Here is a 12134-nt window from a genome sequence, read left to right as displayed (position 1 = left end):
ATTCTTAAAAATTAATAAAACATTTAAAAAAATAACTGGTCATAAAGTTATTTTCCGGGTGCTGTCACAACTTCAAATGGTCATTAAACACAGCAGTCATTAAGCAAGGACTGCCTCTAATGGCCCACAAAACACATTGACTTATTTTATGGATCCTTAGCCATCATTTTAATCACATTCCTCTCTCCCCAGTCATTAAATCTATGCTACCTGTGATGACACTTATGGTCATTGTGTCACCATAAACGTTGCTCTTCGTGACAGCCCTGACTTCAATTGTGTACATTGTTCCTCCTTTCAATCCTTTTGCAAGAAATGGGCTTTCATTGACAATGGCACAGTCAATCAAGCAGACACAATAGGTGTAGGTGTAGCTTTGAGGGTCTCTGGGTGGCTTCCATCCAATCTGCAGGGAATCTACTGTGCGATTTTCTATTGTAAGGTTCCGAACTGACGAAGGCCCTGAAATAAACAGAAGACATTTTTCACAGCTTTTTATATTGAGCAGCTCAGCTCAATGGGACAACTCATCACAGTCAACTTGCCACGGCCAATTCGCCGTGGGACAATTTAACACAGGGGTCTTCAAAGTTGGCCCTTTTATGACTTGTGGACTTCAACTCCCAGAATTCCTCAGCCAGGCACACGTGCCTGGCTGAGGAATTCTGGAAGTTGAAGTCCACAAGTCATAAAAGGGCCAACTTTGAAGACCCCTGATTTAAGAATTCAATTATTTAAAATAAATTATTTTTTTAATTTTTTGTCATTCACATTTCATTCTGTCCCTCCCTTTTCAACCTTTCTTTCAACCTTTTTCCACCATTTCTTTGATATTTGTGTAACTCTTGTCCTGCAACGAATTAGCCGTGGTGAGTTATCCCTCAGCGAGTTGGCTGTGGTGAGTTGGCTATGGCAAATTGTCATAGACCCCAACCAATCCTTGTTGATTCGGCATCACCGCTGAGAACTGCAACCCGAATGGTACAACATGGAATGTCCTGATGTCCAGGATGTAGAAATTGAAATAATAAATAAAAAAGCAAGCGAGCTGTTCTACTTCCCTCCCCTCTTATTTGTTCCACTTTTATCTTTTCCCAGAATAATCAGCTAAGCATTCCTTGGCACAAAGCTTAAGGTTTATCAGGCTATTAGCTACCCCTAATTAGATTTATTGTTTAAAACTAGACATTTCAAATTGTTTGAATTGGGTTTCTTTTTGCTAACTTTGGACTTCCTTTAAGTCTCCTCATTCATTGGTCTTGAGCACGACGGTGCCATTTTGCCAACTTAAAGATGGATATTCAGAAAACCAAGCTGGGTACTAGAAAACAGTATTGGTTCCCAGTTTGGAACTTTGATCAGAAGTACATTATGCAAATGATTGATTCATCAGTGTGTAAGGACTTGGACGCAACTTTGTATATCACTGTCTTTATCCTTTCAGCATGTTTGAACTCCTATGCCAGTAATTTCACTGATGCCTTTTGTCTTCCTATTGGCCAATGGGGAGATGTCAAAAATGGCAACCCACCAATCCCTCTTTCCCTGTCTTCATTCTCACCTCTTTGCCTATGCCTTTTAAAACAAAGCATAATTGTGGCCATTGCAAGGGAAGAGTAGCAAAACTGATAAATGGACTTTGCTAATGTGAAGATGTTATGACATGCCATGGATAGAGGGGGGAAAAGAAATCCCTAAAGCTGAGGTGAGACGAACAGGGAATTCCTGCCATGGATAAATTGTCCACTGCACAACTCCAGATATTTCCTCTAGAGCAGGAGTCCCCAACCCCCAGGCTGTGGCCCATTACAGACCATGCCCTATTTGAAACTGGGCTGCACAAGAGGTGGGGCAATGTGCGCATGCAGCTCCACTTGTGCAAGCGGCACCCCAAGGCTTCTCTCTTGCATAAGTGGAGCTGGCCAATCTCATGGCCCAGTTTACCTCTCACTCCCCCCAGCTGGGCTGCCTGCTTCCAATGCTCCAAAAGCGGTGAGAACAGAGGCTGAATGAGAATGCCATGCTCAGTTTCGCTGACTCACCAAGGCTGACTGCGCAGGACAACAATCTGCTTTTGGATTGTCAGGCAGCCTCCATGAGTCTGAAGGAATATGAGACCATGCCCCCAAAGGTGTCTCTTCTCCATGTCAAAAGCTTTAGCAAAAGGACGCAAGGCTTTGGGGGAACAATCTCAGGCTGCTTCAGGCCTTTTGTTTCTTTGCAAAAGATTTTGGTGCAGAGAAGCCTGAAGGAATGCGCAACTGTGCCCCAAAGGCTTCTCTTCTCTCTTGTGTGAGTGAGGCTGTGCATGTATGCGCACACGTGCCAGCCCACTGCTTGCATAACCTGGTTCCCCTCTTTCCCCCTCAGACAGGCTATCAAATCGTGAAGGTTGGAGCCTGTTGCTCTAAAGCATGTAGGAGAAGGACTAGCAGAACCTGAGGTGGAGTTAAAAGAAGGATGAACTTAGAATCCTTATGTAGCCACAAGTGAACTAAATCCAATCTGCCTTGAATTCCGTTGACCTTTATCCAACTTCAAGTAGGTACTACTAGTTGAGAATATTTGTGTTTACCCCCTTCCTTTGGTTTAACCCTTTTGTATGTCTCCCTTTGTTTTACCTCTGTTGACCCTATTCCCTTGTTACCCTTAAAAAACTCAATAACATATTTGTTAAAAAAAGAGAGAGAGAGAGAATATTCCTGTGCAATAGACATAAGTAGCAATAAATCAGTTTAATTGGATCTTCACGTGTAGACCTGATCTTTTGAGCTTGACAGAGGAGGAGCTGAGACTCGGGGTCCCAAGATTCATGCAAGTTCAACAGCATTATGGCTCAGTCCAGATCGCAGACTAATCCAGCTCTTGAGAATAGAAAGAACTCAGTTCTGCTGCAGCAGAACCAAGACCTCACCAGAAGCCCTAGTGGTGAAATGGCTAGAATGCATTTTTGCAGGCAAACTCTACCCATAGCTGGAGTTCGATCCTGATGGAGCTCAAGGTTGACTCAGTCTTCCATCTTCTGAGGCTGGTAAAACCAGAACAAGTTTGTTGGGGCAATATGCTGATTCTGTAAACCACCCAGAGAATGTTGTAAAGCACTATGGGGTGGTATACTATATTAGTCTAAGTGCTATTGCTATTGTTATGTTGTCGTTTTTGCTGCTGCGAGCAAGTAGCAATTGTGAGACTCACTAGTAGTCACGTTGATGGATGCTTCTTGACTACAACTTCCATTCAGGATTCTATACAATATCACATTATATTCCTGCCCGGGAGACAACTTTGCCATGACTGGGCATGCATTTGTCCAGCTGCTTTTAGAGGTCATTACAAAGGGGTCTCTGGAAGCTTCATGACAGCAGTTGATTACATCTTGCCAGTTAAGAGTTACAGAACAGTTGAGTTCCTCCAGTGAAATTAGACCTTCCGTGGGATTCAGCTCTGTGCACAAAATGAAACAAATGAATCAGAAATAAAGAGAGGATGTTGTTCTCATTTCCCAGGTAAACATCTTCAAATTCACCAGCTCTTTCCCCCTAGATTGCAGCTCTGAGTTCATCAAGCTGGTGTTCCAGGGAATCAGTGCATCTCACAACATTTCCTTTGTCCCACCAGGCTTCCAGCTCTACCTAACTTCCTATATTATTATTATTATTATTATTATTATTATTATTATTATTATTATTATTATTATTATTATATAATATAATATAATATAATGCAAGATGATCATGCAGATTGATTACAACAATTTGATTGATTACAACAATTTGGCAAAGTAGCAACAATGGTGTATTGGAATATCTGCAAGAAATTTGCCTGCCAGCAAGAACTGGTGAGATCACAAAATACACAAAGAGAAATGAAGAAACGAAAATGCACTGGGACATTAGAATTCAAACAGACAACCATCTGCCACACAACACTCCAGACTTAACAACTGTTGAGAAGAAAGACAAAACAATCTGGATAGTACAGTACCTGCAGACAGTAGAATACAAGAGAAAGAACTCAAGAAAATAACCAAATATCAAGGACTACAAATGTAACAATTGAGGCAAAAGAATACAAAGATAAAACCCAAGAAATAAAATACCTTGGGAGCAATCTCTAAACATCTGGAGCATCACTTGAACATCCTCAGTATTGACAAAATCACCATCAGTGATTGCAAAAGGCAGCTTTCCTTGGAACAGCTTCCATCTTGTGATGATACATTTGATATTATTAAACCACAACATCTGCCTGTCTCAGGTCCTTAGGAAAGACTCGATAGATGGACAAAAATGCCAAAGCTAGGCTAAACATCTGGCTGACTGTGCGACCAACCACAATAATAAGCTTCTAACACTGTCTTTATTTCTATGAATTTATCAGGGTTGTCCCTGCCCAGGAAAAGACGGGGAGCTGCTTTGCTTGGAAATGTGTCCACTTTCCCAAACACAAAAAGAGGCAGGCCTCTGTTTTGCTGGTATGTTCCTAATGGCAGCCATTCATGGCACAAGCAAGGTTTCCCCATGGGTGGCAGCTACCTTTGAGTGTCTATGATAAGTTCTCAAGGAAGAGGAAGAAGAGGGAAGTAGGGAAGAGAAGAAAGGGAGAAAGAAGATAGAGAAGAAGGAGTGTGGATACAGTGAAAGGGGAAATGGGCGAGCAACACCAAAAGTCATGTGTATGTATTTATTTCATTTTATCAAAAGTATCTTATATATGAATGTAAAAAGAATGTATGTTAACATCTGATAAATATCACGGTATATGTATGGGGGAGAGTTTGGGAAAATAAAAAATTATTTAAAAAAAAGATAAGTTCTCAAGGATGAAGAAGTGTCCCCTTTGAACTAGTACATGTCAATGTGAGGCAGTACAGGTAGTCCTCGACTTACAACATTGCGTTTGGTCACCGTTTGAAGTTACAATGGCGCTGATAAAAGTGACTTATGATCATTTTTCACACTTCCAACTGCTGCAGCATCCCCAGGGTCACGTGCCCAAAATTCAGACACTTGGAAACTGGCTCATATTCATGATGGTTGCAGTGTCTCCTTTTGCGACCTTCAAAGAAGCAAAATCAATGGGGAAGCTGGATTCACTTAACAATACTGATCCTAACTTAACAACTGCAGCGATTCACTTAACGATTGTAGAAAAAAAAGATTGCAAAATGGGACAAAACTCAGCAATTGTCTCACTCAGCAATCTAAATTTTGGGCTCAGTTGTACTCCTAAGTCAAGGAGTACCTGTAGTTGACCAAACAGGGACAGCTAGAAAAAAAATAGAGTGTCATGAGAACCAGGAAGAAACACTTAGCCAGGTTTTTAGTGATGCTGACCCCTGACCCAAGGCTCATCTTTGGTTTCTTACTATTAATCCCACATATGTTGACCCTGGGGATTTGGGGAAACTTTTAAGAGAGGATTTTCTCTCTCCTTTGCTACTATCCACTCCCACACCAAACTGTCCAAAGCTTGTTCACAGAAGCCCATACAGTATTGCAACTGCTTGTATCTTGGAAATAGAGGAACATTTTCAGGAGCCAAGGTGGTCTCCATTACTTATGCAGCACATGGTTCTCTACTTGTGGCATCTGGGTTTTCTCCAGCAGAGAACACAGACCTGTGTGGACCTTTGGCCTTACTTGCACAGGTGGAAGTGGAGCAGTTGAGTAGAAAATCACAAATGTTCGCCTCAAACTCATCCCTTTGGCATCCTGAAGGTGGATTTGTAGTGTTGAGACAATCTGCATCCCATTCTCTTATCTCCAATCCTCCCTGAATTAAAGGACAATAGAGGACCACAAATTTGCCTTCAACATGACCAGGATCTCGGCAGCAATCTGTAAGAGCAGAAACGAAAGAGTTAGTCTTACGTAGTTACAAAAGAAGGAGCCCAAACCAGCTCTCTGGTTCACACTGATAACAGCCCAGAAATCAAAGGTTTGGTCTAACGTGATATAGGACAAGACAGAACAGTCCAACTGCATACCAACCTATGCAGTGGTAAGGATGGCCGAAAAGATCATTGGCAGCTCCCTCCCTCCTATAGCACAGGACATAGCACAGAAGCATTGTTTGAGCAGAATCCGTAAGATCATCTGGGACACTATGCATCCTCTTCATGACCTGTTCTCCTTGTTACCTTCTGGGAGGAGGTTTCGTGGTATCCTTAGCAGAACATCCAGATTCAGCCAGAGTTTCATTCCATACAGCATTAACCTTGTGAACTCTCAAGCTTCCTCCTTCCGTTATATATTCAAGATGGACAGTATTTAATATTTATTGTTATGAATATGTAGGGATGGGGGTCTATGCATATGTTGTACATAATATGTTTAGGTGTGTGTCATGTATGTGTTTCACTTTGAGAGCGGGCAACTAAATTTCATTTTTGATGTGTGCCGTTGTGCCCACAGTAAAAAAAATGAAAATAAAGGATATCTTGTCTTATCTTATCTTGAACTGACCGCACTGAAAACATCTTGCTTGAACCTGATTGGTCATTAGTGGTGGCGGGGGGGGGGTTGTCAGTGATGGGAATCAGTTATGGGAGGGAAAAGTTGAACTTAGGGATTTTGGCGCACGATTCTCAGTTCTGGCTATACATTACTGCAATACATTTGACTCATAATCAAACTATCCTTTCTCAACAAATGAAGCCAAGGATTCTTTCTAATTAGGTTTTTAAATTGTGGCAGGTGTGACATCTATACTTTTCTTAGTGAAAGAGACAACAACAGCTTCCGGATGTGTGGGTCAACAGCTGCCAAGAGAACAGTGGTTCAGAGGCAAAGCTCACACCTTGCATGTAGAAAGACTAAGGTTCAATTCCTGGCATTTCTAGGGGTTCTGAAATCCTAAAGACCAGCTCAGGTGCAGAGGATCCTTCCCCAACCAGTACCCAAACCTACCAGGTTTTCTAGCAAGTAAAAGAAATGGATCCCAGGACCTGCAAATTTAAATATCTGGAGAGCACTACATTTTGGTAAACAGTGCTGAGTTACAAAAATCCATGGTCTAACTCAGTGGTTCTCAACCTTTTTAATGCCACGACCCCCAACTGGTCATAAGTTGAGGACTACCCAACCGGTCGTAAGTCGAGGACTTTCCCTGCCTGGGAGCGCCGCGCATGCGTGGTGCTGCCCCCTGTGCCGGCTGAGGCGTAGCTGGCAAGCGGCAGAGACGCCGCAGGCCAACCACTGGCTGGGCCATCAGCTGGCCCAGCCCAAGGGAGGTAAGGCACCCGCCGGGCCCAATGTGTGCCAGCAACCCTCCCTGCGCCCGCTGGCCTCCCACCTCCCACCCCTGGCCCTCTTTTACTTACATTTTTAGTAGTTGCTCAGCAGGGAGGGGTGGAAACTTCCAGACAGCTCGCCTTCGCTGCAGACAACTTGCAGCACCGTTTGCAGAATGGGACTTTTGGCGGGCTCAGCAGGGCAGAGACAGCCTGGACAATTCCTATTGGCTTTTGAAAGCCAATAAAATTAGACTCTATTTAAGAGAGTCTATTCTACTGGCTTTCAAAAGCCAATAGAATAAAAGGGAGTAGCACAGCTAAGGAAAAGGGGAAAAAATGGCGGACTGCATTGTTTGGCGACCCCCGTGAAATGGTCATTTGACGCCAAATGGGGTCCCGACCCACGGGTTGAGAACCACTGGTCTAACTTGATATAGGACAAGATCAAATGTTCCCACGTAGAAAGTGGAAGCATTGCTAAAAGTCCAATCTCTGACATTTTTTCCATAAATGCTAATAACACATCTCCTGTGTTAAATTACACATCTTGTTCAACCTTTATTTGGGAAGATTCCTAATCTTCTAAAGGGCCTTCGTTTACTTACCAATACTTTTCAGGGGTTGCTGATGAGCTGGGATTTGTTTATTTTGTCCTTCTGAGAGAGGAGGGGGGAAAAAACCCAGAGAGAAATAGTTAAACTGTTCTATATGTGGAATCTCTTTGAAGCTTTGTTGTGTGCATCAAACAAAAAGATTAAACAAAAGACTTCTTAGTTCACACCAACACAAAGGGTTTTGATTCAGCTTATGGGATCAAACTGAAAGGACCAAAAACCTTGATGAAAGAGGCAACCTATGTCTCTTTTCTGTTCTCAGAGAGGAGTATTCATTAACCTGCTGCTCTTAATCTTCAGCGTTTTGTTAAATTTCAACATTCATAACCTTCCAGATCAAAGCCTTTGGAGGTCTATTCCAAGGGTGTCAAACTCAATTTCATTGAGGGCCGCATCAGCATTGCAGTTGCCCTCAGGGGGCTGGTTGGGTGTGGCCAGGGTGGGTGCGGCCTACTGGGTGGGCGTGGATAGAGTGGGTGTGGCCTACTGGGTGGGTGTGGCCAGCTCTACATTGTTCGCATCAAGGGTGCCTGTGGGGGCCTAGGCAAGAGTGGGATAGATCTGAGGGTCTCTGGCAGAAGGGGGTGGGACCAGTGCAAGTGCCAAGGCATGGTCTACTGGAGGAGCCTCATTGTTCCTCTTAGGCCATGCGGGGGGGGGGGCTTATGGAGCTAAGACTGAATGCGTTTCAGCATAGATGGCCATCACAAAATTGTACATTGGCTCCTAGCCGGCCTGGGCCAGAGCCAAGGCAGAGTGGGCCGTTCCCTCACTGTTTCCAGGATGGCTTCGCGGGCCATATGAAGCCACTTTGCGGGCCACATCCAGCCCCCGGGCCTTGTATTTGACATGTCTGATCTATTCCATCAATCCTTCTTGTTTTTTTAAAAAAAATATTTTTCATCCTGACTGAATTTTGGGTACTATTCAGTGATATGATTTTATTAATATATTACTGTGACCTCTGCATTGCTTCAGTCTAACTGAGTCCTAAAACGGGACTAAAACTCACAGTCTCCTGGTTTCTAGGCCAACATCATAACTGTTGTGTCCTGAGCCTGCAAGAGCTGAAAGCAGGCTCAGAATTGTTGCAATTGGTGCCGGGCAATCCAAAAGCTGCCCGGGACCAGACAGAAGAGCGCCAGCCTTGTGCGCATGTGCAAGGCGAGAAAATGGTCAATTCCTATTGGTTCACACTATCAGGATTTCAGGCACTATAAAAGGCCTGCGTGCCTTTTGCTGTTTGCTTGGTTGTAGGAGAAGAGTAATAAAGAGCTTGTTGTTTTCACCACGGGTCTTCGTCAATTGCCAACAAACGGAAAATACAACACTGGCAACGAAGGTGGGATCCCTGCAAGCAAGGCAAAGGATTGTGACTCACCAAGGAAGTCCTGACGATCGGGAAGATGGCGTCCTGCATTCGCGATTCAGCCTGCCAGTACAGCGTCACTGGAGGTGAGCTCGGCAAAAGGACCCTTTCCCAAATCTTGGCTTGCATAGGAGGCAATTAGCGAAGATCGTCAAGCTGACGATGTTGAAGATTGGCCGTTTGACTGATTTTGATGTCTCCCACCCAGAGAGATGGAATTCATATGTAGCACGGGTGGAGAACTACCTTAGAGTAAATCAAATAAGAGAAGACGGCCTGAAGGCAGCAACTCTTTTGTGTGCCTGTGGACAGGAAGCTTTTGACATCGTGGAAAATCTGGTGGCCCCTGCACTTCTGGAGTCAGTATCGTATGCTGACTTGAAGAAGATGTTGAAGGAACATTTCCAGCCAAAATTATCTGTTATCTCTCGGAGGCACGCGTTCGAGCAGAGAGACCAGAGGCCGGGTGAATCTGCTGCAGACTTTATTGTTGCCTTAAGACAAGCGGCCAGGCCTTGTGAGTTCAAGGATCTGGAAGAGAAGCTGCGCGATCGCTTTGTGTGTGGCTTAAGAAGCAGAGACCTACAACAAAAGATCTTTGCAAAAGAGGATGTCTCCTTCCAAGACGCGTTAAGAGGGGTGGCAGCTGAAGAAGCAGCAGGCGGCACTGTGAAGGCTTTGCAGCTTGCCAGGAACCCTTCAGCCACCACTACTGTCCATCAAGAGGACGCTCGAGAAGAATCCGAAGCAGATCCTGAAGAGGAGGTGGACAGATTGCATCAGCCAGCAGAAAGAAGGTCGAAGGGGCATCCAGACAAGACCCCAGCATCTCTTCAGTGCTTCAGGTGTGGAGGATGCCACAAGCGAGCTGACTGCAGGTTTTGCTCCACTATTTGCCGGGCGTGTGGTAGGCAAGGCCACATTGCCTCCATCTGTTTGGGTAGCCAGAAGGTCCAACTTTGGGAAGAATTGCTTCAGAAAGGTACCAGGGTCCCCAGCCAACACAGGATGGGTTTCTACACATTGTGCAGGAGTATTCTAAGGACAGGGACACACAAGCCCCTTAAGAAAAAACTTTGCATTAATGTGAAGTTGCAAGGGGTTCCATTATTGATGGAGCTGGACACAGGGTCCGCTCTATCAATTATTTCAATGGACACCTATAAAAGGATTTGCAGCAGTAATGGCCTTCGAGTTAAACTCAGGCCATCGAATCTAATACTCACTGATTTTCAAAATTCTAAGGTCTGTATAAAAGGGGAGGCCATGCTCAAGGTACAGTGTAAGGATTTTGAAGGTTTCCTGGATGTGGTGATAGTTGGGGGTGAACGTACGAGTCTTATTGGACTCGATTGGTTCGAGGCTCTGGGAATCCAAGTAACTGGGCTGCACGGCTTGCAAATATTGGGCCTTGCAGAGGTTTGCAAGGAGTTTGCGGATGTGTTTAGTTCAGAGCTAGGAACCTACAAGGGGCCTCCCATTGCACTACAGTTAGACCCAACTATCACGCCCATTAGGGTCAAGCCTAGAAAGGTGTCTTTTGCCCTCAAAAGTAAGATAGATGCTGAGCTGGACAAATTGCTCCAGCAGGGCATTTTAGAACCTGTAGATTCTAGTCCATGGGAAAACCCCATAGTAACGCCTCTAAAGGCTAATGGGGAAGTCTGTATAGTGCAGACTATAAGTGCACACTGAATAAAGCGTTGCAACAGCATGCATATCCAGTGCCAGTTGTAAGCCACATTCTGGCCTCCCTCAAGGGGGGGTGCATTTTTGCGAAACTTGACCTGGCACAGGCCTATCAACAGTTACCTGTTGATGAGGCATCTGCAGAGGCCCAGACGATTGTAACTCATAGGGGGGCCTTCAAGGTCAAAAGACTGCAATTTGGGGTAAATGTAGCCCCTGGCATATTCCAAAGTGTCATGGAGAACACACTTTGTAGTATTCCTGGGGTCTGTCCCTACTTCGATGATGTCCTTATTGCTGGGCAGTCATCTCAAAATTTAGCAGAAAGGTTAAGGGCTGTCTTCCTTCGTTTTCGCAAAGCAGGCCTTAAATTGAAGCAGGATAAATGGAAGATAGGAGTCACTTCCACTGACTTCTTAGGGTTCAGGATTGATGCCCAAGGCATTCACCCTGCTGAATCCAAGCTTCAAGTGATTCAGCAGGCCCCAAGGCCCAAGTCCAAAAGTGAGCTGCAAGCTTTCTTGGGGCTTTTAAATTTTTATCATGCATTCCTTCCACATAAGGCTGCAGTGGCTGAGCCATTACACCAGCTCTTAGACAAGCAAGCTCCATGGCAGTGGACTAAAATCCATGACAGCAGTTTTAATGAGGTTAAGGCCTTGCTCGCTTCAAATGCTGTTTTAGTGCATTTCAATGAGCAACTGCCTGTTTGCATCGCATGCGATGCATCTCCTTATGGGGTGGGAGCAGTACTTAGTCATCTGAAGGCTGATGTGACACAAGTCCCTGTGGCCTACTACTCAAGGACTCTGTCATCTGCAGAGCGGAATTACGCTCAGATTGACAGAGAAGCCTTGGCCATAGTGGTTGGCATAAAGAAATTCCATGATTTCTTATATGTCCGCCACTTCACGGTCTACACAGACCATAAGCCTCTGCTGGGTTTGTTTACCACTAACAAATAGACACCACATATTATTTCCCCAAGTATGCTGAGATGGTCCATTTTCCTGTCAGCATATGACTACACTCTAATTCACAAACCTGGAAAAGAGATGGGACATGCAGGTGACCTAAGCAGACTACCTCTTAAACAGATAGAGGCAGATCCTGCCCCTGCTATTAATATTCTTTCCATTCAGGAGTTACCCGAATCTCCCCTAAATGCTAGGGACGTGGCTGCAAAAACTGCTACTGATCACACGCTCACATGCATGCTGACCTG

At 44.6% G+C, this 12134-nt stretch overlaps 1 protein-coding gene across 13 annotated transcripts in view; it reads right to left on the bottom strand.

The window, feature by feature from the left end:
• Window positions 1–12134, bottom strand: part of PTPRH (protein tyrosine phosphatase receptor type H) — a 60752-nt gene that overhangs the window by 31979 nt on the left and 16639 nt on the right. For 5 of the 13 annotated variants that reach the window (XR_005555734.1, XM_039335176.1, XM_039335177.1 and 2 more), the window contains exons 3-6: window positions 7843–7893; window positions 5643–5840; window positions 3196–3444; window positions 211–462 (exon numbers count right to left, since the gene is read on the bottom strand). Coding sequence is in view for 12 of the 13 variants with exons in the window: in XM_039335176.1 (XP_039191110.1) it covers window positions 211–462; window positions 3196–3444; window positions 5643–5840; window positions 7843–7893 (750 nt within the window). In the remaining variant the exon portion in view is untranslated. The remainder of the gene's footprint in view (window positions 1–210; window positions 463–3195; window positions 3445–5642; window positions 5841–7842; window positions 7894–12134) is intronic. The other 8 variants (XM_039335179.1, XM_039335181.1, XM_039335185.1 and 5 more) reach the window with 3 other exon arrangements.

The sequence above is a fragment of the Crotalus tigris genome, unplaced genomic scaffold (assembly GCF_016545835.1).
Source record: "Crotalus tigris isolate CLP2741 ecotype Arizona unplaced genomic scaffold, ASM1654583v1 scf7180000017639.5415321, whole genome shotgun sequence".
Lineage (NCBI taxonomy): Eukaryota > Metazoa > Chordata > Lepidosauria > Squamata > Viperidae > Crotalus > Crotalus tigris.
This window is presented reverse-complemented; position numbering and strand designations above follow the sequence as displayed.